Source organism: Typha latifolia, chromosome 11, assembly GCF_019914945.1.
Source record: "Typha latifolia isolate L0001 chromosome 11, TyphaL0001v2, whole genome shotgun sequence".
Taxonomy (NCBI): Eukaryota; Viridiplantae; Streptophyta; class Magnoliopsida; order Poales; family Typhaceae; genus Typha; species Typha latifolia.
The window spans coordinates 8192725-8216064 of NC_133096.1; the positions used below are offsets into that span (position 1 = coordinate 8192725).

A 23340-nucleotide genomic window follows, 5' to 3' on the forward strand; every position below is an offset into this window, starting at 1 on the left:
TTATTCTTGGTAATGATCTGATCATTGGATCCTAATCTAATAGGCTAATAGCTAGGCTACAAAGATTATTCATTAAGCTTTTACTTGTGAAATATGAATACTTTTCTTCTAGGTCCATATGCTGTAATAATCAAATAATAATTTAGCTTCTTTTGATATTTAATTTTAATATTCTCTCATCTTATTCTATATAATGTTTAAAAAATAATTTAAAATTATTATTTGATCTTAAATTAGATAGCATGTAAATAGCAACCACTTCAATTATAGTTAAGATTCTCTCTTCTTTTAAAAGATAATAAGTTGAAAAATAGAAAGAAGATATTATCAATTCTCAACATAAATTTATTATTTTTAATACTTTAATATTAACTTTATATCATATCAATATAATTATTATTTTTTATATTAGTATTCAACTATACATTAAAATAACTTATATTAACATTAACGCTCTTCTACTGGTATTAAAATTTTAAATATTAGCCTTATTCACAAGTGAAGGAGGCCTAAGATCAATAACGAAACAGCAAACTATATGGAGGTGAATAAACGATGAACATAGTAAAGAAATGGTAACTGAATCAAGTGACAATATAGAGCACATCGATCGCCTTATAGCTGGATCATGTTATCCAGTCTTAAGCGCTAATTATGGTTCATGTCTTGGAAAACCTCTCGGGCATCAAATTCATATCGTACATGTTCAGTATCCTTAGTGTAACACACTAAAATGCTTTCTTACAGTGCATGGTATCAGAAAAATAATCACCTTGGAGGTTTGTCAGCAACCCACAAACCAAAGAACTACATCAACACTAACCAGACACTAAAATGCATGGAGTAGAAGCCAATACTATAAAAGTTGGAATCTTTTCTTTAAGTGTTGCATAAATGAACAGCTGGAAATGATTAGAGAAAACAAATTGCCTGTCAAATTAGTCAATTAGAAGCCATGGACTCAAAATTTCACTCATAGGTGGAGATAAACAACAATTAGTAAGGATGGTTTACTTTCCTATCCATCCCGGAGAGGAAGGTACTTTGATCCACGCAAACCACTAGAACTAGCAGTTCGTAGTTCAGGATAACTTCTGCAGCCATGGGAGGATTCTCCATTCAACCCTCTGTATTTGTCATGCGGCGCTTCTTGGGATTCCCTGTTGGCTGTTCTGGCTTTTGCTTCTTCTCAGAATGATTTCTCAACCTCTGCATCATATACCATGCAAGTTATCACATATTTGTACGCAATGATAACTTGTTCTACGATTAGTGAGTTGTCCATCAGCCCTCGAGAGAAAAGGCTTACCTTTTTCCTTCTTCGGTTCTGCCGCTGCCGTCCTGAATCTTTCTTTTTGGGAGCATCCTGTTCCTGATATTTCAAATTAGAAAAAGGGACATGTTATAATCTCAATAAAAATGGGTGAACTACTGAAATTTTGAACATTATTATTTTGTCAGATAGACAGTCAGTGGATGTACTCAGAGAGTACCTGAGCAAGCGCCATAGTTCGAGCATATCTTTCTGCATGGGTTTCTTGGTCCTCCTCAAGTTCACCATCACTATTAAGCATCAGCTTAAGCCTTCCTTCTCTTAGTAGCTTCTTGGATCGGGCGTGTCTCTATGGGCACGGGAAATGTCTATTAGCAAGTGCAAAAGATAATTGAGCTGAACCATAAAAAAAAACATGGCAGGTAATTTGATGGCAAACAATCATATAACTAGGAGAAAGCAGCGTAAACCCCATCCAATAAGTTCTTGCCTACTGACAAAAGCCACTCTATATTGCTTACCTTTGATTTAAGATGTACCCTAATTGTTTCCTCGCTTAAGCAGACAATTCTGGGACAGAGTCTGCACTTAAACACTGATTTACATTTCAATATATAACTGGCCATATCAGGTTCAGTAGGGTCATCTATGGCAGGGGCATTCTTTCCAGCATTTTCATACTGACAATCTTTAAGAAAAACTTCATTAGTCAGATGGTCATTTTTATGGTTCTTATCACCTCTCTTCGAGCTCTCTTCTTCCTCATTAACAAGCAAACCTGTTCACAGTTTAAAGATGGTATTTGTGAGATATCTGCAAAGTGGCAATCCTCAGTAAATGATAAATAGAGCACAACATATTTCATATGTTATTAGGAAAAGGAATAAAAAGAAAGTGATAATGATTTATACAACAAAAAAGTTAGTAACTAATCAGAAGAAAAAAGGAATAAGTATTAAGATGCTATTAGATATTAAAAATAGAAGAAAAATGCAACTCACTACACAACATGTCAAGCTAAGCTCAATCCAGTGGTTATATTGTTAATCCTCCAACCGCCGAAGGAAGTAAATGTTTACAAACCAAAAAATTTATCATATCAAGTCACTCAAAGATGTCCGAGCAAAAACATCTAGACAATTTTACCTGAAAAAGGCTATAATATTTTATGGGTGGAGCAGAAAGGACCCTTAAGTAAGCAGTTCAGAGAAATAGGCCAGAGGGTTTCAAAAGCAACTGCTTCTAGATGTGATGATAAGATCTCAGATCAGGAGCAGCTAATACATTTTTAGCTTATCTGCTCAAAATGAGCAAGAACATATGCTCCATCTTTTGATTATCAAACTGTAGCTCAAAACACAGGAAGAAGTTAATACTTAATAGACCAAAAATTGAGGGAGAAGTGAAAGAAAAAAATATCAAATTCTTTTTCAGCTTCAGGAATAATAGTTTATACCATCATCTCTCATAGTCTGAAATTCTGTGATACTTGAGCCCTTGCGAGACAACGCCCATAATTAATAGCAAAAAGACCAAATGGCTGAAAGATGAGGATTCAAAAACAACATCACCTTCTCTCTTCACCTCCTTATTCCTTTCTCTTCTTCTTTTTTATACTTTACCTTTTACTTTTCTTCTCTCTACAAACCTTCTATTTCCAGCCTAAAGGCCTGGATGCATCATTACCAAGATAACCACACTCTCCAGATTTGCAGCATCATAAAGTATGTTTGGTCCCATTATGTTAATGACCAACCATTAGTGCTCGATGAGCCCTTTCATGCTCATAAAGCTGAATCCAATTAGGCATATGACAAGCTGACACAGGTTAAGGTCTCCTCTCAGAATAACTCAATCTGCTTAAAGAAGTTAATTTTGCTAACGAAATAATAGTTCTGGTATTCTCTTAGACTCTCAAAGTGTACAGTTCCTGGCGTTACATCCATAATGTTCCAAGAAGAATGTCTACCCTTAGAAAGAGATCACTTACTAAGTAAGTTCTATTGTCGGATCGTAAAATGGTAATTAGCATTGATAGAATTTTTAGACAATTATTTCAATCATTGAAATGCAACCTTTATGACCAGATATCTGCAATCCAACTTATGGATCGACTTGAAGGAGCTAACCCATATTGTTGACACTGATCCAGGAAATGGAGCTAGACTGCTGGTCTTTAGAAAAATGATATTGGGTTTTATGAATTCCAGAGATGACGGCAAAGAAACAACTTGACGATGGTCTTTCTTTGCTCTATTATTTTATTCTCTTACTATTCTTATAAATGAACATCTCTGATTAATCCAGTCACAGATCCTGATTGAGAAATAAAAATTATCCCTATGTCATTACCAGGATGTCCCCCTTTACTAAGGAAATTCCAAACCTAGAGTCATAGGCTCGAAGTTAAGTTCAATCCATCCCAGGGACTTCACTGATTCTTTCTTCTACTAATTCATGGTGAATAGCCAGAAAGCCCTAAGGGTCTACCTGTGATTTATCATCCAAGGCATGTCAAGGTAGATGTCTAACACAAACTTTCATCCAAGAAGACTCCAATTATGATAAATGGTCATATTTTTGCATTTTAAAGTTTAAACTATATTAATTTGCATATAGCCCAAACATGAAACCAAACAATGTAATGCCAATTATTCAAGTAAACAAGGTTAGATTCCATATCACAAACTAACCAGATAAAAGGAGGAACCACTTCAGAAATAATCATTCAAAGACCACACTTGAATAACTAAAAAACCAAAAATTACCAGTGGATTCTCCGTCAACATCATTTCCAGAGCTATCCTCGCTTTCATATCCTGAACCTGTCAAAAACACGAGGAAAAAATATATATACATATATATCACCATAACGCATACAACACTGACTAACAAGAGCAGAAACGAGCATCACAACCAAATTACCAAATGCATATGTACGAAATAAAAAATATTAAATTCCACGTCCATACAATCCTCATTACCAAGTAGATCAATAACATAAACCTAGAAATTACCGCCCACCGTCATCTGCTATCAACAAGCAATAAAAGAATGCCCAAATCAACCCTAATTCCTAATAAGACCTCATTATTAACCGCCCACTTATATAAGAAAAAGAAAACCGTCCAAACCCCATTCCCGATACATCAAGACGTGAAGGGAAAGCTGGAAAAGAAGTAGCACAACAGAGAAAAAAGGATGAGAAGAAAGCCACCAGGCGAAGGCAACCGAGTTTCCTGGTTCTCATCATCTCCTCCAATTGCTTCTTCTCCTCCTCCTCCTCCTCCTCCTATTTCCTCTTCTTCTACTTCATCCTCGACATGGGGAGTGGAATCGGAGTCGGATTCGGACTCCGATGAGGAAGAAGAAGAGGACGAGGCGCTCTTATCGCCATGGTCTTGCTTGTAGAAACGCCTCTTTATCATTTCTTCTTTGCTTCTCAGAGAGAGAGAGAGAGAGAGACCGAGCTCGGCGCTGTGTGTTAGTGGCGGAAATAGGGATGGTTTTTGGAGGAAGGTCGTAGATGTCGGCTTTGTCGCAGTGAGGTACGGTTTAACTGGGTCGGATTTTATTGGATCGATTCAGGATCCGTTAAAGAGGTTTGCATGATTGGATCCGCAACTAAAAAAAATTTTAACAAAAAAAATATATTCATTAATTAATTAAAAAAAATCTGTGTCTAAAATCTAGTCTTTGCAATAAAAAAATTATATAAAAATCTTCATTCATAACTTATAAACATAATACATGCCAACGTTCGCGTATAAATATGGATTGAGATTCGGTACACGCTAATTCTATTCGGATATGTATAAATAATAATATATTAATCATGCATGTTCAACAGTTATAATTGTGCGTTCTAATTCTAATCATTGAACACATGTAATTCATTTGTTACTGAATCCAAACTAACCCAAGTGGATTGGCTTATTGTAGTTATTCTTATTTTAGTTATAAAGCTAAAAAGATGTTAACATCTTTTATTGAAATGTTAATTTAAAGTTAGTAATCCAACTCCTATGAAGTAGTAATAAATTAGAGAAGAATAATAAATCTAAAATTAGGTCTGAGTTACCTCAAACAATACCAAAAACCTTAAAAAATAAAAATAAAAATTAAGATTAGCTTATAATCTGTACCAAGAATGTACTTCCAAATATTATATGTCTACATTTTCCTTTTTTTTAGGGGTGAAAAGTACCGTAGAATGATAGTTTTTCTAAATGTTGCATTAATAGATGTAATATTTAACTAAAAACATGATTAAAAAAAAATATATCAAAATTTATCCCCGATGTATCCTTATACAAGAAGGATGCAAAACTAGAGGGAACCATGCCCAAAAGTTATAGGGGCTTCAATAAAACAAGATAAAGGTCCAAAATATTGCGTTTGGGCTGCCACTTGACATAGGTATGAGGAGGTTTGGGGAGGGGGTTGGCTTCTTATTGGGCTAAAAACTCTCAAGGGCCAAACCCATCGTTTCCAGAGCTGCCAAAGTTGTAGCCTTCTTTGATTCGGTCACATAGAAAGCACAAAAATTATGGATATAGGTGGCTAACTAAACCAACCTCTTATTACAAGTAGTCCTGGCAAAAAAAAAAGCCGTGGCTTGTAAGGTGAGCTTGGCTCGAGCTCTAAGTGAGTCGAGTTCGAGCTGAGCTGAGCTGGCATTGGGTCACTTAGACTCGATTTGATTAGACTCGATTATATATAAATATATGATTTAGAACCGTTAGATCTTATATCCAACGGTTGATATGATATAGATATAATATATAAATAAAGAGAAAACCTTAGCTTTCTCTCCAAATCCATTGCCTATATCGATTGGCACCGCCCAAAGGTTCAAATTCTCTATCAAAACCCTCTTCTCCATTGAAACCCCACTAGCTTATCTGGTTACCAAAGAACGACCATCTCTCTCTTCACCATCGAGGCACCAACGGTAATCATCTTTATCTTCACCATTGAGGCACTAATGATCAATCCTCTCTAATCTCAATTGGACCACTGAAACCCCATCTTCACCATGAAGGCGACATCAACAGCAAATCATAATAAATATACCCTAGCCTATTTAGCCCACGAGCTAGCGAGCCAAGCTCGAGGTTCGTTGAGCTAGCCTTGAGTCGAGCCGAGCTTCTCCGACTTGATTTAAACTCGAGCCAAAATAAAATTACTATCGATCCGAGCCAAGCTAGGTCTAGCTCACTCAAGCTCGGCTCACTTGCACCCCTAATTACAAGCACCCGTGATATGCATATATATTATAGTTTTACCTCTATTAATATTATTTATTTTATTCATCGAGCTTGCTTTTCATAAGATCTACGAAGACCCGTGGGTTCGAGTAGCAGTGGGGCCGTAGCCTCCGACCAACAAAAACCAAAGTTCTACGATCCGCCGCCTCGTCCAGTCTTTTCCTTTTGTCTTATTACACGTCGCATGTCTGGTACCTTGATATAGAAGCTTAGCGCAATACGACAACCCAAAAAAGACACGCTGCCTTCTTTATCACATCCCACGTCGTCAATTCTCAGCAATTTCTCTCTCTCTCTCTCTTACTTTTTCGTTTTCCTTGATCCAAAATAATCCCTAAAATTTTATCTGACCCGTTCGATTAGAATTTTCGCAAACTTTTGATTACGTGGCTTTCGAATCTTAACTTTTCCCGTGAATAAAATAATTTTTTTAGTATATTTTATAAATTACACTCTATATTTTATTTATTTTTGACGTTTATCTTTTTATATAATTCTTATTTAATATCCAATATTTATTTTAACCAATTGATATCGATAAAATTATTAAAATACTCTCACTATTATTTTTTACTTCCGTTAAAGAAAGTCATGAATAATTTATATATTTATAATTTATTTTATATATTATAATATAATTTTTTTTATTAATACTGTTTAAATTAATGAAAAGTCTTAAATATGAATTATACAAAAATAGGAATCAGGTTAAAAAAAATTTGAAAGACAGAATATAAATAATAAAATAAATAAAATGTAGGGTGTTATTTATAAAATTTTCTTTTTTTTTTAACACTCATTCGAGGATTTTGAATTACAATTTTCTTTTTCTCTATAGTTTTCACATGACATTGTAGACTAAGGATATCAATCAAAGATTATTTCTAGAATTTCTAAATTATCGTTTTATATTTAGAAAGAGGTTTGTTTACGAAATATCGTGTTAACCGGAAAATAACGAAAACGTAGGGTGTTCTTTGAAAATATTGTTTTTCATATAGTGATATAGATCTTTATCTTTCTATATTTATACCAAACAGATGTGAGAGAGAGATCACTCTCTCTAATCTCTATCCTTCCAGAGATGGAGAGTGAGGTGGAGGCAGCGTTGCTCTCACCAAAGGAGGGAAGGGAAGGAGACGAGAGGAGGTGGTGGTGCTGTGGAGCGGCGAGCATATGCGGCGGCGAGCTCATGGAGGAGGGGAAGAAGCTGGGGTACGTGGCGGCGCCGATGGTGGCGGTGACCCTATCGCAGTACATGATCCAGGTGATCTCCAACATGATGGTGGGGCATCTCGGCGAGCTCGCCTTATCCAGCGCCGCAATCGCCACGTCCCTCACCAGCGTCACCGGCTTCAGCCTCCTCGTGAGTCGCCCCCTATTCCCTAAACCTATTCGAACCGATCGAATACCTAATAGCTTATTCTCGAATAAGTCTTTTACTATCTTGATCGATCCTGATTTGGGAATTAATATTATCGTCTCAGTATTAGTGTGTGGTCAATAACGGACGATTTGGTATTACAATGACCGTTTGATTTTTTTTTAAAAAAATTGTGTTTGATAGTAACTCTGCAGCTGTGGCATGGAATAAAAATGCCAACTTTGGACATTTGTGTGAATTGTTCCATTCATCCAGCATTTAATGGTTCCGGATATTGACTTTGCCACATTGTGTGATGCTAGAGTTTGCCTCAGAACTCGAGTAGTTAATATGTTTCAATTTATAGGAAGAAGCTCTCGGATAGTAATTTTTTGTTTTCCAAATTGGTGGTAGGTCAAAGATGGGAAGTATTAGGAGTGGAGAGGCAGGACCAATTCTTATGTCAACCACCATTTGGTTCTCTTGGAAAGAAGTTATTAAGAAAAACCTCTATTATTCACTAGTTGCTTTGTGGATCACATTATATCATTTAAGTTACTATTTTTCCTTGTTCCACTTATGAAGAAACTGATCGTAGGACTCTTTCATTTAAAGACAAGTTCCATCTAGCTTTGATATGCTGGTAGCAGATGAACTGTTTAAGTAATTATTCAAAGCTTTCGATAAGCCACTTTTGGTAGAAGAATATTCATCAGCAACTCCAGTTCTCTTCAAAAGATTCATCTGATCATCATCTCTTTTGCTGAAGAGTTCTGGGTAGCATTTATGTTGGTGCCACAACTTCTTATATTAAAAAGGATTGTCATCTTCATCAATTTCTTGAGGTGGAAAATTTTTAATTTGTTTGGACATGTAGAAGTCTAAAAGGAAGCAATGGGACATACTTTAGCTATATGACTTTACATGTAGAAGTCTAAAAGCTTTTTTGATGCTCTATATGTTAATATTTGCTGGCTACTTGGCATGACTCACTTTTGCCATCAGCTAGGAATGGCATGTGGTTTGGAAACTCTATGTGGGCAAGCTTATGGGGCACAACAGTACCAGAAGCTGGGAATCCACACCTACAGGGCCATAGTTACACTTCTAGTAGTATGTGTTCCCATCTCTCTTCTATGGTGTTCAATGGGAAAAATTCTCTCCTTCATTGGCCAAGACCCTATGATCTCACTCGAGGCAGGGAAGTATGCAATCTGGATGATACCCGGCCTGTTTGCTTATGCAACAGTTCAACCTCTTATGAAGTTCCTTCAGTCCCAGAGCCTAATCATTCCAATGCTCCTAATCTGTGCTACAACACTATGCTTTCACATTCCTCTATGTTGGGTAATGGTATTCAAGACCAGCTTGAGAAACACCGGTGCTGCTTTGTCAATAAGCATATCATACTGGTTGAATGTCCTAATGCTTGGAGTGTACATCAAATACTCGGATTCTTGTAAAGCAACTCGCTCACCTTTTTCAAGCGAGGCTTTTAGAGGAGTTGGGGAGTTCCTTCGAATAGCCCTGCCATCTGCAGTGATGATATGGTAATTACAGTTGTTTTCTCGCGAGGGTTTTATGTTCTTTTTTTTTAAGTTCACCTGCAGTTAATAGATATTTTCTGGTTATTTGGTCGCAGTCTCGAATGGTGGTCCTTTGAGCTGCTCGTCCTTCTCTCAGGACTGTTGCCTAATCCTGAGCTTGAAACCTCGGTTCTTTCAATTTGGTATGAAGCACCCAGAACTGGATAAATGATTTATAATTGACTAATTGTATGTTGCTTTGATTGGTTTCATCCTTGTGGCAGCTTGACTAGCATCACATTGCTATATACAATACCATATGGACTTGGTGCTGCTGCAAGGTAAGCACAAGTTTCACATCCTTAAATGGACTTGCATTCAATTGCCTATTCATCAGTATGGTACTATATGTACGAGTGTTGCTTCTTATGAAATAGTACACGAGTATCAAACGAGTTAGGTGCTGGGAACCCTGGAAGAGCTCGATCAGCAGTTCGTGTCGTGATGCTTCTTGCAGTTTCAGAGGCTGCTCTTGTGAGCGGAACCCTATTAGCCTTGAGAAAAATTGTGGGCTATGCCTACAGCAATGAGATGGAGGTCATAAACTATGTCACCAAAATGGTTCCCTTGGTGTGCATCTCTGTGATCACAGATAGTCTGCAAGGGGTTCTCTCAGGTTATATATTCCTCCTTCCATGTCAGCTTTTCTTTGAGGTGCTATTATTCGGTTTATGCTGGCTGCTCAAGCATGTAATATTCATTTGAGATGTTCTTAACTTCATATCCATCCCTCTGCATTACTTGGTTGTTATTTGCTCCTCTTACAACAGGCAATTTTTCAAATCAATTCTAAAGTCAATATAACAGGCTCAACAATTACATAAGCAATAACTGTTAGTAATCACTGATCAGTAATCCTGGAAAGTCTAAACTAGTTTCAACTTGTATAGCTTTTTACAATTCAAATTTTGAGTTATTTGTACTTAAACTCCTAGAAGAATATGTTAGTATCTCTAGTGTCAAAGCATGATACAAGAAGCATGAGAATCACCACAGTACTTTAATGTAAATATGGGCAAGATTTCCTATTTCCACAAGCAAACACACTGTGCACATTGTTTAGTTAATTATCGCAGCATCATCAGCAGATCATAATAATGTCAAATTGGAAAATTTACAATTATAATTTTGCTTTTCTTTCGAAAAGAAAGAATGGTACCTCTATGCTCTATGCTTACTAATATGTGTAAACTTTTTTGCATCAGGTGTCGCTAGAGGATGTGGGTGGCAGCACTTAGGTGCATATGTTAATCTTGGGTCTTTCTATCTGATTGGAATCCCTATAGCTGTTTTGTTGGGCTTTGTACTGCATATAGGTGGAAGGGGTCTTTGGATGGGTATAGTCTGTGGGTCTGTAACTCAGACAATTCTTCTCTCTTTCATAACAAGCTTCACAAATTGGCAACAAATGGTTTGCTCCTCTACCTACAAATCCTCTATAATCATATCTTGTTGGTCCTTGATGAACTCTAATGAATAGTTGCTATAGACGAAAAATAAATTCTTGAAATAATTGCTGACTATCTCTCTTGTTACATAAATTGCAGGCAAACAATGCAAGGGAGCGAGTTTTCACAGAAAAACTACCACTGCAGAGTGAATCTAAACGAGCTGGCGTAGTAGTTCTTTGAATCTACTTGTATTCAGAGTACTAACTGTTTTCCTTCTAAGCAGGTCAGAAGTAGGATTTGCATCGCCTAAGTAGTTAGAAAAAGAGAATATTACACAAATAATTCTATTGCTGATGGAGTTTTGGCTCCATTTGATGTTTGTGTTTAGGCTCCACGAGGTTATAAACGTGGGTTTTATTGGTTAAGAAAGCTCATATCGAATTTAAGTATTTTCAAACTTAAATCCTAGTAGCACTGATTTAACTGTCCCACTGTTAAGTTTGCACTCTCTTAAAACAGAACAATAATGCTAATATTTTTGTCCATGTTCACAAGCGAGCGAAGCTCTGAGCTGGAACTAGAGAATACGTCTTAATCGCCCCATATTTTAGCTCTTATGAAATAAGACAATTATTTGGGAAAAAAATATATTAGAAGGTAGAACAACATGTACACATTAGAGAAAATAATTTGGAAATTATTCTCCTTCATTCTCCTACTTCTGCTCACTATCCTTGATACGGTTGAAAATTTGAATAAGTCCAGAATGTTATAACAATTAAGCTCGTGTCTTATGAATCTTCCAAGGACTAAGAGGAAAATATAATTGATAACCTGAGTATTAAGAAAGAAAAAAGGATTCCTTTCTACTAAAACTAAGATATACAAAATTTTCAATCAACTAACTACACGTGCAATGGTTAGATCATGGAGAGCTACCTGATGGAGGAAAGCAAAGCGTAGACGACAGACTGATGTACTATGAATAATGAAACTGCATACTTGTATGGTATTGACAAAATGGTAAACTAGAAACAAATGTAGTACAAACCTGAGCCTGAGGATCTCAGCCTATTCCAATACAAATCTTCTAACGAGGAAATCTATGAAGATGGATAAGGGATACGAGGATATGGCTATACAGATTCGGAGATATAATAAGTTCATAAAAAAAAGGATATGAATAGATATGGCAATAAATAAATTGATAAAAAATATATTCTTAATTTATTGCCAACCAATATATAGTACAGTAAAAAATGCATATCATTCTCCAAAAGTTCATAAAAAACCCAAGTTCTGTCATTAGATAATACATACACTAACTATGTTCGTACATCATGCACTAGATAAGTTTCTTCATTAGATAATACATACACTAGATAAGTTCATGCACTATCCACTAATAAGTTTCATCATTAGAAAAACCTAAGTTTCTCCTATTATAAATTGACATCAATTCTAACATGGACATAGAAAGTATAAATATTAAATTAATATACAACAGTGACATTCACGAGCTCCAATTAATTCATCTATGAATGGATAGTGACAAGTAATATTATGAATAGAGCTCCTTTCCTGCTTCATTTTCGTTAACTGTTAATGGGTTAGCTAACCAATTAATGGGTCAAGACACATTTTTATTGCAAACCTGACCCACTAGAATCCAAAAAACTTCAAAAAATGTACCGGAGTCATATCCCACTATATCGGAGCCGTATCAAAAAATTAAAATTAATTTTTAAAATTTGGATACTCTTCCAATCGTATTAGATACGTATCAGACCGTATCAGTATCTAATACGTATCAACTACTAATGCGGAAAAGTAAAAAAAGTATCCATGCTTTAGAGGAGGAAATATAACTAGTTCTTTGGAGTTATGTATCCATAATTATGGAATTATAACTAATTGTTTGGAGTTATGTATCCTTATTAATTAGGGAGCATGAACAGCTAGGGGCATATCTGCTATGACAACATTTTCCATCTATGACTGCTGCAATCCTTTAGGCGAGTTGCATCTAATATTCTAATCTTAACAGTAGTACGCAGGATATTTAGAACTTAATACTTTGTAGCACAGGCAAACGGCGAAACTGTCCCTTCACAAGTATTTCTAACAAATCAAATCGAAGGAGGAAAATTTCTCAACAATATCAGTGACCTTGATTTGACTCTCACTTATAGCGCCAGGTAAAACTCCAACAAGTAGGGTCCTCTCAAGTCTCAATATAATTGATTATAATTCACTACTCAGCAAACTACAGAAAGCAAAAAATTGGACCATTAAAGGAAATGCATTACCCAATTATAAGTCATTCATAAAGGAAGAGATGGTGTTTCAAGCATGAAATCAAAGTAATATGAGAAATTTGATTTGAAATTATCTCAAGGCGTATTTATTTCTAGCTTCAGATTACACCAGAATAACGTTTTCACAAAAGGTGACTCACTTATTGCAGGCCTTAAATTTTAAATAAAAATCATGAGAAACATGCATTTTCTCTCTCAAAAGAAAAATAGAAGATAATTCTTTGAATTTCTTTCTCCAAATGCATCAATCCACCATCATCTTGGCTTTACCTAATGTGTGAAACATTAATAACAAGCACAAGAAGTGCATGGTGGAGAACTCCTTAAGCTCCATGCATCTAATGCACTAAAAATCCTTGTGTTCCTTTGATCAAGTACCCCTACCAGAGATGCATAAGAAGCCACAATCATGGAGGAAGAGGAAAAAGAAAAAGGCAATCCAAACTTGCAACCTAATTCATACCAAAGTAAACAAAATCCAGAGAAAAGTTACCTCTTCTTGATCACTCCATTACAACCTTGGCGCCGACAGCCTTCATCTTCTCGATGATCTTCTCTGCCTCCTCCTTTGAGACCCCTCGCTTGATCACCGTCGGCGTCTTCTCCACCAAGTCCTTAGCCTCCTTGAGCCCGAGATCCGTGAACCCCCGCACCTCCTTGATCACCTTGATCTTGGACGCCGCGTCGAACGCATCCAACCTTAGCTCGAACACCGTCTTCTCCGCTTTCTTCTCCTCCTTCCCCTGCGCCGCCCCGCCGGCCGCCGCGCCGCCACCGAACCCTCCCCCGCCGCCTGCGTTCAATATCCCGATCTCCGGCGGCTCCTCCACGCCGGCGCGCTGCATGAGGAGGGAGGTGAGCTCCGCGACCTCGGCGAGGGTGAGGGCGGAGACCTCGTCGACGAGCCGCCAGACTCGGTCGGAAGGTGGGTTCGCCGGCGCCGATGGGTCGAACGTGGAGGGGTCGTAGTTGCTCGGAAGCTTACGCTGGTCGAACGGCTCGAGATCCCCGACCGCGGCGGCCTCCGCCGCCTTCGCCGGGAGGGAGAGGCGGCGCAGGGCTTGGATTGGGTTCGAGTGCTTGGTGTAGAGGAGGCGGTGAGCGGATCGAAGGAGAGAGCTCATCGTTGTAAACTAGATAGTGTAAAGCTTTCGCTCTGATGAAGCAATGGGCTGGGTTTTAAGTGGGGTTAGGGTTTGGGTTCGAAGAGGAGGAAGAAGTGAGGGGTAGAATTGTACACAAACATTCAATAAGGGGGACCAATATGCAAATATAAAAAAAAGCAGGGGAGTATCTATAAATGCACGTTTTGAGTAATGTAGAACATCCGAATCAAAGGATCCCCATCCTAGCAAATATGAGGAATTATATTTGAATTCTCCCAATATTTAGCTTCTCTACCTCATAAATTACAATTGTTTATCCCAAAAGCCTCAAAATACATTTGCCCATCTGCTTTGTTTGGCCCTCTCATTCTAGTTTACATATCCTACATAATTAATACATTAGATGCTACACAGAAAGCTTCTCTAGTTCATTTACTAGGTCATCATCACCCAATCCAGACTCCAGTTCTTTTAAGGAGCTCTCAAATCCTTCACAGGCTCCATAAACAGCCTCCGGTGAGCCGCCAAGACATTCAACTTCCCTGCACATCCCGCGAATTACACCGTACATATTTTTTATCATCGATTTCATCTGAGATACATCTTGCGGCGGGTAAACACAAGCTCCCAGATCATTAACTTGGTCTGCCATCTCCTGACAGAAGCTCAGCAATCTTTCCAAGGAATCAACAATGTCCTGAGTCCTAGTTTCATGGCTTGAGCACTTGAGCAACCCAGTAACAAATCGGATGACCTCTTTTATGACTGTCAGTGTATTGGATGCAACGCTGATGACTAACTGGACGATGGTGATCTCATCACGAGAAAGATTGTCATCTTCATCATGCTCAGACCCACAGGTGGTGTCAAGAGCTTCATTGGAAGTTCTATCTGTTGAATCACCAGGGCTGTGGGTATCAAGAGCTTCATTGGAAGTTCTATCTGCTGAATCACCAGGGGAGTCAACATATGCAATGAGTTCTTTCATCTCTCGTAGGATGTCCTTAACATATACAGCCACCTGAGTCATTGCTCGGCCGATGGCAGTATAATTTGTGGACGGGACCTTCTTGAGGGCAGTGCATGCTTCCCAAACTTCTCCTGTTAGCTTTGGGAATGATGATCTTTTATGAGATTCTGAACATAAGTCAGCATAAAATGTTAGGCAGCCATGGCAGAAGCCTAGATATTGAATCATTGATTGAGTCTGCCTTACAGAAGAAAGAAAATAAGAAAAAGTGAGAGTGCAGGGTTTGCTCCAGTTTCAAAATGATTTAAGTGAGTTGACTGTTGATTTGAGTTGTTTGACTATATCTTGTAAAGATAGGCTGCAATAATTCACAATATAAACTGACAAACTTTCAGCCCTTTTTGAGTTATTTTGCGGCATAGATCTGACCAGGTACTTGAACTGTGCCAATTCTTTTCATACAGATTGACTTAAAAGAAAAGTTCACAGGTGATAGATTTGCATACCATAAGAGGAGACAGCTTCCCTGAAGAATGAAAGGCTGCAATCCACAACTCTTTTCGCAGAAATACGGATGCACTTATGGAGGGTGGGCCCAGCACCAACTGTAGTACCACAGCAAATTAAAATAAATCCCTGAAGCACATTGAAATATGTACTCATGTTCTCCTTCAATGCTTTCGCATCAGGTGCTTCTCCACCCCAAAGCATTCCAGCTGCATGGTATCATATCTATTGCATTCAATCATACATCTTTAAATAGAGCATAGAAGTAGTAATAATTTTGTATTATGATGTTATTCTTATCACTTTATCGCTTTACAAATATGATACAAATTTCATCTAATAAACATGAGAAGTACTTAACATGAAAAAATGATGATGTAGTGCCAAACATTCCCATTTGACTTGGTAGTAGCCATAAGCATAATTACGTAGATTAAATGTATCAAAAGCAATCATATCTTTCTAGACAATTTGCAGTTAGAATTGATAAACTAAGGATATCAGAGCAAATTGGCGGAAACAGATTGCAGATTGATGCGGTGTTTGGATGTTTCTGGAATCAGGCTTGTATTACATTATGCAACTGCTTGTAGGGATCGTCAGTGCATACAATCTCTATCATGTACTGTGCCCATCCATCATAAGTGAACTCAGAAAGTCACAAAGTCAAATAGCAAGTGGGAATTTGTTTGTGCACAGATGATCTGAATGAGATGAAATATGAAATATAATGTGTTTGAGGAATGTTACATCTTCCATATCTATGGGTTTCATTCTTACAGATGTATTATATTAATTAACCTCCATCTTGAAGGTTATGTAATCCCACGGGTCAGCCAAAACAAGCACTATCCAAACACAATATACAATGGAAATTCCAAACACATGAAAATAGCCCAGAAAAGATAATAACAGAATTAACCTCTAACAGATCTAAAAGTGTACACTATCATATTCCATCCCAATATTTCATGTTAAAGATTCAAAATAATACCAATAAGCATCCTAGATATGAAAAAATGGATCAGTTATTCAACACCTAGTAAGTAAATAAACCTAGCCTACAATGTAGTTGTTGTGTGAGTTTTTGTTGTGTAGCTGTGATAGTGGTTGGGTTGTCATTTTGATTTGGTACATTGGTGTGGCTTGTGTTTGTGGTAGTCATGTGGAACTTTTTGCGGGTGTTGCTCTCCGGCAATGTTTTGCAGGCTTGCAGGCTGGGAGGCAATTAAGTTTCTAAATGAAATGGCACGAATGCCTTCTGTCAAAAGAAAAGAAAAAATCATTTCTCTCCAACTCTCCATCATCCTTCAAAGATTATTCATCTCTGTTTTGCATTTCTCAGGAGTGCATAATTCACGGAATCAATGAGAAGTAATCAAGAATTTCTTTCATGGCCCCGAGAATGCCAATATTAGCAGAGATATTGACAAGAAGATATTTAATTAGGTATTAATATTCAAATTCTTGGGTATGGAATGCTAACGCATAATTACATTAATAACAGCATGGTGTTTCTTTATCTAGGAATCTATCCATGACATAGCTCCAACAAAATTCCTATGTTTTATGTGATTTCTCCATTAAATCAGACAAATCCACGAAAACCCAACTCAAAAATTGATACCAAAATTCCAAACAACATGAACAGAGAGGCGAACAAACAAATGGTATACCAACTGTTGCTTGTTTAGAGAGTTCATCACCAAGTTTGGTGACTTGAGACCAATCCACCCTCTCAAGAGTCGAGAGCGCGGGCGCGGACGCCTCCATCATCTGCGAAGCATTAAAAAAAAATTGCCAGTTTTAAGCCGAGATAGCAACTATGAGAATGGGGATTAGGATTTTGCAATCGACTACCTGAAACGACTCATTGATGCTCTCGATTTGCGAGTCGAGAAATTGAGCAAGATCGAGTCTTCTCTTTCCTTTAGACATCAGTCCTCCACGAGGTCGTCTTCTCTATTCTAGGGTTTTTTACTTCTCCAAAACTGAAACCCCTTCTTTGAATAATCCCTTCTTTCTTAAGAAACCAAAAAAAAAAAAACATTCTGACACGCGCAAGGCACGTGCTTATTGCTGGTATATAAGACCAGAATGTTTCCCGCCAAATTATTCCAGTCATGGCAGCCGAGAAATCCCTAGCCCTCTTCCGATCACGGCTCTGCGACACTCGCTTCGTCCACTCCGCTTTCAAATCCTCTCCGGAGAGCAATTACAGGTATCCAATTCAATATTTTCCTCCCATTCCTCTCTTGGGTGTTGATTCTAGTCTTCTTGAGATCTTTGATCACTCCATCACGTCCATTCGCCAGCAAGCTCAAGTTCCTCATCTCCAGCTCCATTTCCGAGGGCTGCAACAACTCCGTTCTCCTCCTTGGCCCCCGTGGATCCGGGAAAGCAGCGGTAATTTCACTTTGCCGGAGTAATTTGCACGTAGGGAGTTTTTTAGATGCGACGTGCTTGGGAAAATTGATGAAAGATCGGATCTTGTTTATTTTGTTTTAGGTAGTCGAGTTGGTTCTCGAGGATTTGAAGATGGAACACCCTGATGCGATTTCTGTGGTATTTCTCTTGTAGATATATTTCTCTCTTTAGTATGATTGTAAAATTGCTTTATTGTAACTGAATGGAGGAAATTGGTTGGGCTGCTGCAGATCAGGTTGAATGGGCTGCTGCATAGTGATGATAACTCTGCCCTCAAGGTTTGATATTATGGAGCCCTACTTGTTGTTTTAAATTGAGATCTGTTTGCAATTATGATTATTACAGTAACCGAGCAAATTAGTGTATCAACTTATCTATTATTTATCTTGCATCAATTCTAAGATCTTTTATTGCCCTCTATCCATGTTTTGTGCCATTTACTTATGTTTATTGTTTCTTTGCTTTTAACTTTCTCGAAATATGTTCAGCTGTAAATCTGATTGCATTATCTGGATTCTGATTTTGAAGGAAATTGCTAGGCAATTGTGCTTGGAAAATCAATTATTATTCTCGAAAATGGTAGGTAGTCAATACCTATTGTAGTTTTGTTCTATGAAGGTTGGACTATTTTGGTGCATTTACAGGATAACAAATCTAAATTCTCTCTAGGCTTCATCTGATGACAACTCTCAGTTCATGATTGATATGCTACGGTAAGTATAAAGTTCAACTTCATTTTCAGAAAATTCATTTCAGTTGACAACTTGGTCCATTGTTCTTTTGGCAGGGAGTGTGGATTAGCTCACAAGGGCGTTATTTTTGTGTTGGATGAGTTTGACCTCTTCACTCAGGTTGATCACAAGTACATATTGTTATCCTATATATATATATGACTTTATTTTATACCCTAATCCATTTCCTTGTCCATAACTATTATCAATCTAATTTATAAGTAGGTAGATGTCCTAGTAATCAATTTATGCTAGATTTTAATGTTAAAATATCAGTAAGTCATAGTCGTGCTTCTGAAACTGAATCCCTTATAATTCAAACTATTTGTATAGAAACAGAGAACTTTCTCTTTTTTCTTATTGTAAAATTTGTTGTCAGATTATGTTTGACACAAGGAGTTAACTTCTGCATGTATAGGGGAAGCAACGGCTGCTTTATAGCTTGCTAGATGCATTGCAAACTTTGACGTCCCAGGCTGTAGTCATTGGTGTGAGTTGTCGCTTGGTATGAGGTCTTAAATTTTTGTTTGCTATTTATTTTCTACTTTATGTATCATTAGTAACAGCTTACTTTGATGTGGTTAGTTGGAATTTATTCTTAAACAATAGATGTTTAAATTCAAATTAGTTTTCTATATTATAATTCACACAAGATTGTACATTTCTAGGAGCAGTAGAGCTGGAATATGATCTGTATTACCTAATGAATCACTCGAATAAAATCTGATTAAGACGGATATGAATCTCAAAATTCTTATAGTTTTTTCTTTTGCTTACTGATTATATTAATAGAAGGTTCAAAATATTTGACTTTATCTTTATTTTTGCTTCATCCTATAAGATATTTATTACTTCTTTCTATTAGTTTTTCTTTTTTCATTTATAGTTTGTCAAAATAATTTAGTTTTGTATGTTTTTACAAGTATAGATTATATAGTTAGAAACTTTGCATATGCAAATTAGTAGTTTAGTACTTGTATGTTCTTTATATGTAAATTTGCTTCAATTTCCAATTTCCAATTTTAATCCAGCCATATTCTAATCTGAATGGCCCGGATATTAAATGTATTAGATATAGATTACAAAGATATATTCAGATTTAGATCCAGTCCTAGTCAAGTTAAGCTGGATACAGAGTTAATGATGACACTAATATCTATCTATCAAAATATGAAGCTTTCCAGTTAAGTACCTATTTTGGGCAGTTCTCACAAAGCAAGACATAAGATCCAATTAAAATCAGTACTCTAGGGATATCTTGCATGAATGTGCACAAGTAGAACCTATATAAAACTTCTGTAAGTGAGAAAGCATGTAATAAGTTCTGAGTTAATGCGTCTCACTTGTAGCTAAAACACTGTCTATTTTGCAGGATGCGGACCAGCTCCTAGAGAAAAGAGTTAGGTCTCGGTTCTCTCATAGGAAGATTTTGTTTATTCCTCCTCCAGCAGATGACATACAACGGTAGGTTCTGGGTTCTTCTTAGTCTAATTTGTATGTGTATTGTTAAGATTAGACCAGAATCTTTTAAAACTGTCTAACTTTGAGATGATATGCAGGTTGATTGAACACTTGTTATATCTACCGAGAGAATCGAGTTTCTCTTCAAAGTATGTTAGTGAATTTAATTCAAGGCTCTCCGTATCCTTTAGAACTTTACTAGCATGATGTTTGTTTTCATTGGCAAGAGTGAATGATAGGATAATTTGAGAACAGTAGGAGTTGTACTAATAGTGATTAAGATATCTAAGAAGAATTACAAATAATGCAAAAATATACTATAATAACAATATAAGAAAATTCTTGCTCCTGTTAGTTGATTGGACTTCTCAGTTTTGACTAGGAAGGCTATGGAAGACACAACTTTGTATTAGGCATTAATACTAGGTTTGCCGTTTATAGTCCTGAAATTGTAGTAGTGAATCCTATGAAATGAATATCCTCTATCCACATTGTTTGGAGAATATGAAGTTCAGGGATATTAGTGCAAAAATCAAAGACAATTCACTTAGCATCCTATAGTGCCACAATCAAGTTGCTTCCCTTGACAGGTTGCAGAATATTTTTAGTGATAAGAAGTTCAAAGAGATTCTTAATTCACTCTTGGATGTTGATGGCACAATCAGCAACCTTTTGGGGTTTCTGTAAGTTTTAAATATCATTTACATTTTTGTAACATCATGATGTGTGCTTGAATATCATTATTTATCTTGAGAGTATTTGTCTTCAGATTTAGGGCCGTGTCTTGTATCGATATGGACTCTGGATTTCTATCATTGGAAAACTTCAAGAGTGCACATCTATGCACGCAAAGACAGCCCAAGATTGATGCCCTGCAAGGTTTGCCACTCTCATATATGACTTGCACTGTGGCTAGTTGGCTAGTTTGCCTATACACGCCTTTTACAGTGGTAATTATTTTGTCAACATGATCCATGTGTTGACTTGCTGTGAGAGTGCGAACCATTCTCTTTAATTGGACCATATTGATCCTATCAAATTCTTTCCTGTCAGCTGGATGTACTCTTTTAGTGGATCAATCCTTTATCAAGAAATTTCTGTCTTAAGTTTATATTGCCTGCCACTTACTCTAACCACCGAGCTGCCTGTACCTTCTCTGGTATTTTTGCCACACCTTTGGATGTCCATTTGGCCAGGCTACTAGATAGCCTACTTGATTCATCATATATTTCAGCTGAGATGGCTGACTCTTATCTGGATAAGCTGGATATTTCTCACAGCAACCCTGAGTATGCCTGCTTCTAGGAATAAAGGATCCACACTGCTAAGCCTGAGAATTGCATAAATTTTGATAGGATACGAATATAAAGTATAAACCAAGTTTCATCAGCATTCACATCACTTGGTGCATTATGTGTATGCCTGCTAAAGAGAGCACCTTCAGTTTGAAGATTACTTATCACCTATTTTTCGATATTAGTTAGCACTAAGATGTTGTGCGTAGAGTTGTATGTGTGGAGGGATGTATTACTATTTTGGAGAACATAGAAAGCAGCTGTTGTTTACATGAGAATTGTTCATTCTTATTCTCTGTATTTCAGAAATAGGCTCTCTCATGATTGTTTATCTGAAACATTTTTTGAGCAGGAGCTTCCATTCTGGAGCTCTATATCTTGGTCTGCATGGAGAGGTTAGAATTTAAAGAGAAAAACTCGTACAACTTCACTTCTATAATGAAAGGTAGGAATCTATCTTGTTCTCTTTACAATCAACTCTAGCAAAAGTTCAACTCAACAGTTTTTTTTTTCAGAGTATAAAGCTATTCACGATGCCTATAAGACCTCTGACAATTATGCAAATATGGTTTGTTTACAGGTCAGTATAAAAATTATCGAGGAGCGCCAAGTTTTCTCATTTCTATTGGAATATCAAAAATAATATAATATTTTTTTCCGCAGGCTTTTGAACACCTTCTAGATCGGGAATTGATCAGCTTCGCAGATAGCAAAGGATGGAATCAACCCATTGAGTTTCGTCCTGTGAAGCTTCTGGTTTCTGCCCATGAACTGTATCATGGTCTGAAGTCAAACTCTGCCTGCCCAGTGAGTTTCTTCATCTCATCCTACTAGAAAGACTGTTCTCTTGCTTAAGTTGGATGATGTAGTCGCCTCAGAGTGAATACTTTCTTGGTCATTAATCATTATTGTCCTTATAATATCTTCTAAACAAATGGAAATTCTCTTTCTGTTCTGATAGGCCATTCTTCAGAAATTGTTTGACCATGAAAGTTACAAGTAGAAGAGATGGTATTCTTACTAGTCCTTATTTGCTGGATGCTGGCAACAAAACCTATAGATGGCACGCAAATGCCGATTGAGCTGCTTTTCCGATATTTCCTCAGGTGACTTTCAGAGGAAACTTGATTCACTTCAGTCAATGTTAAAGCATGACGCAGAATGCCAGTGCTAACCATGGAGTTATTTGAAGATGAAAGACAAATTATTTATGATGACATGCATATAAGAATGTCAGTCAGACTCTGTCCAAATTCAATGTTGTAAAGTGAAAAACAAAACCCAATGGAATTTGCTGTGCTAATGAAGCAATAGTTTCAATTTTCCTTGATACGTCTTTAGCTAGATGTTGCTAATAGCTGGATCCTTGATACGTCTTTAGCATATTGGCATGCATTTAGCGACGATCATAAGAAAAGCTTATTTAAGATATGGCAATGATGTATTGATATTTAGGAAGACAATAAACTTGTAGAACTTGTCTTGTTGAGCAAATATCTCAAATACTGGTGATGTATCACAAATAATCGTCAAACAAGAACTACAATATTGTGCTTTGAAAGAGAACCTCAAATTTACTGTTTTGGAATTTTTTTCTTCTCAAGTTCACTGATTAAGAACACAAATTCTAGTTTCAATGATA

General features: G+C 36.9%; 5 protein-coding genes across 7 annotated transcripts; 2 read left to right on the top strand and 3 right to left on the bottom strand.

Annotated features, from left to right (window-relative positions):
• Positions 1-854: 854 nt before the first annotated feature.
• LOC140798130 (uncharacterized) lies at positions 855-4796 on the bottom strand. Its single transcript, XM_073151879.1, has 6 exons — positions 4491-4796; positions 4042-4098; positions 1795-2051; positions 1494-1622; positions 1310-1372; positions 855-1209 (listed from the first exon to the last, which is right to left on the bottom strand). Exons 1-6 carry the CDS (start codon positions 4699-4701, stop codon positions 1120-1122), a joined length of 807 nt encoding a protein of 268 aa, XP_073007980.1. The 5' UTR covers positions 4702-4796; the 3' UTR covers positions 855-1119.
• A 2776-nt stretch (positions 4797-7572) lies between these two features.
• On the top strand, positions 7573-11346 carry LOC140797493 (protein DETOXIFICATION 14-like). Of its 2 annotated transcripts, none has more exons than XM_073150956.1 (7): positions 7573-7909; positions 8912-9456; positions 9549-9635; positions 9717-9773; positions 9870-10108; positions 10698-10903; positions 11040-11346. In XM_073150956.1, exons 1-7 carry the CDS (start codon positions 7628-7630, stop codon positions 11121-11123), a joined length of 1500 nt encoding a protein of 499 aa, XP_073007057.1. In that variant the 5' UTR covers positions 7573-7627; the 3' UTR covers positions 11124-11346. The 2 variants fall into 2 exon arrangements, with proteins under 2 accessions (XP_073007057.1, XP_073007058.1); XM_073150957.1 differs by having other exon boundaries at positions 7592-7909; positions 8916-9456.
• A 1913-nt stretch (positions 11347-13259) lies between these two features.
• On the bottom strand, positions 13260-14413 carry LOC140797497 (uncharacterized). The gene is made up of 2 exons (XM_073150967.1): positions 13695-14413; positions 13260-13581 (listed from the first exon to the last, which is right to left on the bottom strand). Exon 1 carries the CDS (start codon positions 14323-14325, stop codon positions 13705-13707), a length of 621 nt encoding a protein of 206 aa, XP_073007068.1. The 5' UTR covers positions 14326-14413; the 3' UTR covers positions 13260-13581; positions 13695-13704.
• Positions 14414-14547: 134 nt separating this feature from the next.
• On the bottom strand, positions 14548-17782 carry LOC140797496 (uncharacterized). 2 transcript variants are annotated; one of them, XM_073150965.1, is made up of 4 exons: positions 17645-17782; positions 17461-17560; positions 15784-15993; positions 14548-15444 (listed from the first exon to the last, which is right to left on the bottom strand). In XM_073150965.1, exons 1-4 carry the CDS (start codon positions 17720-17722, stop codon positions 14714-14716), a joined length of 1119 nt encoding a protein of 372 aa, XP_073007066.1. In that variant the 5' UTR covers positions 17723-17782; the 3' UTR covers positions 14548-14713. The 2 variants fall into 2 exon arrangements, with proteins under 2 accessions (XP_073007066.1, XP_073007067.1); XM_073150966.1 differs by having other exon boundaries at positions 15784-16009.
• Positions 17770-23030, top strand: LOC140797495 (origin of replication complex subunit 4). Its single transcript, XM_073150963.1, has 16 exons — positions 17770-18005; positions 18100-18190; positions 18293-18349; positions 18442-18489; positions 18740-18790; positions 18881-18924; positions 18999-19062; positions 19361-19447; positions 20315-20406; positions 20502-20583; positions 21001-21086; positions 21173-21282; positions 22051-22143; positions 22214-22278; positions 22362-22505; positions 22660-23030. Exons 1-16 carry the CDS (start codon positions 17908-17910, stop codon positions 22699-22701), a joined length of 1254 nt encoding a protein of 417 aa, XP_073007064.1. The 5' UTR covers positions 17770-17907; the 3' UTR covers positions 22702-23030.
• Positions 23031-23340: the final 310 nt, after the last annotated feature.

What these genes read in the sequence shown, in the direction of transcription:
- LOC140797493 (XM_073150956.1), top strand. Translation starts at nt 7,628, where the DNA reads ATGGAGAGTGAGGTGGAGGCAGCGTTGCTCTCACCAAAGGAGGGAAGG. An exon ending in TCACCGGCTTCAGCCTCCTC is followed by an intron (nt 7,910 to 8,911) that starts GTGAGTCGCCCC and finishes TTTTGCCATCAG; the next exon opens with CTAGGAATGGCATGTGGTTT. An exon ending in ACCTCGGTTCTTTCAATTTG is followed by an intron (nt 9,636 to 9,716) that starts GTATGAAGCACC and finishes TCCTTGTGGCAG; the next exon opens with CTTGACTAGCATCACATTGC.
- LOC140797497 (XM_073150967.1), bottom strand. Translation starts at nt 14,325, where the DNA reads ATGAGCTCTCTCCTTCGATCCGCTCACCGCCTCCTCTACACCAAGCAC.
- LOC140798130 (XM_073151879.1), bottom strand. Translation starts at nt 4,701, where the DNA reads ATGATAAAGAGGCGTTTCTACAAGCAAGACCATGGCGATAAGAGCGCC. An exon ending in TGTTGACGGAGAATCCACTG is followed by an intron (nt 2,052 to 4,041) that starts GTAATTTTTGGT and finishes AACTGTGAACAG; the next exon opens with GTTTGCTTGTTAATGAGGAA. An exon ending in GGGTACATCTTAAATCAAAG is followed by an intron (nt 1,623 to 1,794) that starts GTAAGCAATATA and finishes CCGTGCCCATAG; the next exon opens with AGACACGCCCGATCCAAGAA.
- LOC140797495 (XM_073150963.1), top strand. Translation starts at nt 17,908, where the DNA reads ATGGCAGCCGAGAAATCCCTAGCCCTCTTCCGATCACGGCTCTGCGAC. An exon ending in AATTATTATTCTCGAAAATG is followed by an intron (nt 18,791 to 18,880) that starts GTAGGTAGTCAA and finishes AATTCTCTCTAG; the next exon opens with GCTTCATCTGATGACAACTC. An exon ending in CTTCACTTCTATAATGAAAG is followed by an intron (nt 22,144 to 22,213) that starts GTAGGAATCTAT and finishes TTTTTTTTTCAG; the next exon opens with AGTATAAAGCTATTCACGAT.
- LOC140797496 (XM_073150965.1), bottom strand. Translation starts at nt 17,722, where the DNA reads ATGTCTAAAGGAAAGAGAAGACTCGATCTTGCTCAATTTCTCGACTCG. An exon ending in GCATCAATGAGTCGTTTCAG is followed by an intron (nt 17,561 to 17,644) that starts GTAGTCGATTGC and finishes AATGCTTCGCAG; the next exon opens with ATGATGGAGGCGTCCGCGCC. An exon ending in CTCTAAACAAGCAACAGTTG is followed by an intron (nt 15,994 to 17,460) that starts GTATACCATTTG and finishes GATACCATGCAG; the next exon opens with CTGGAATGCTTTGGGGTGGA.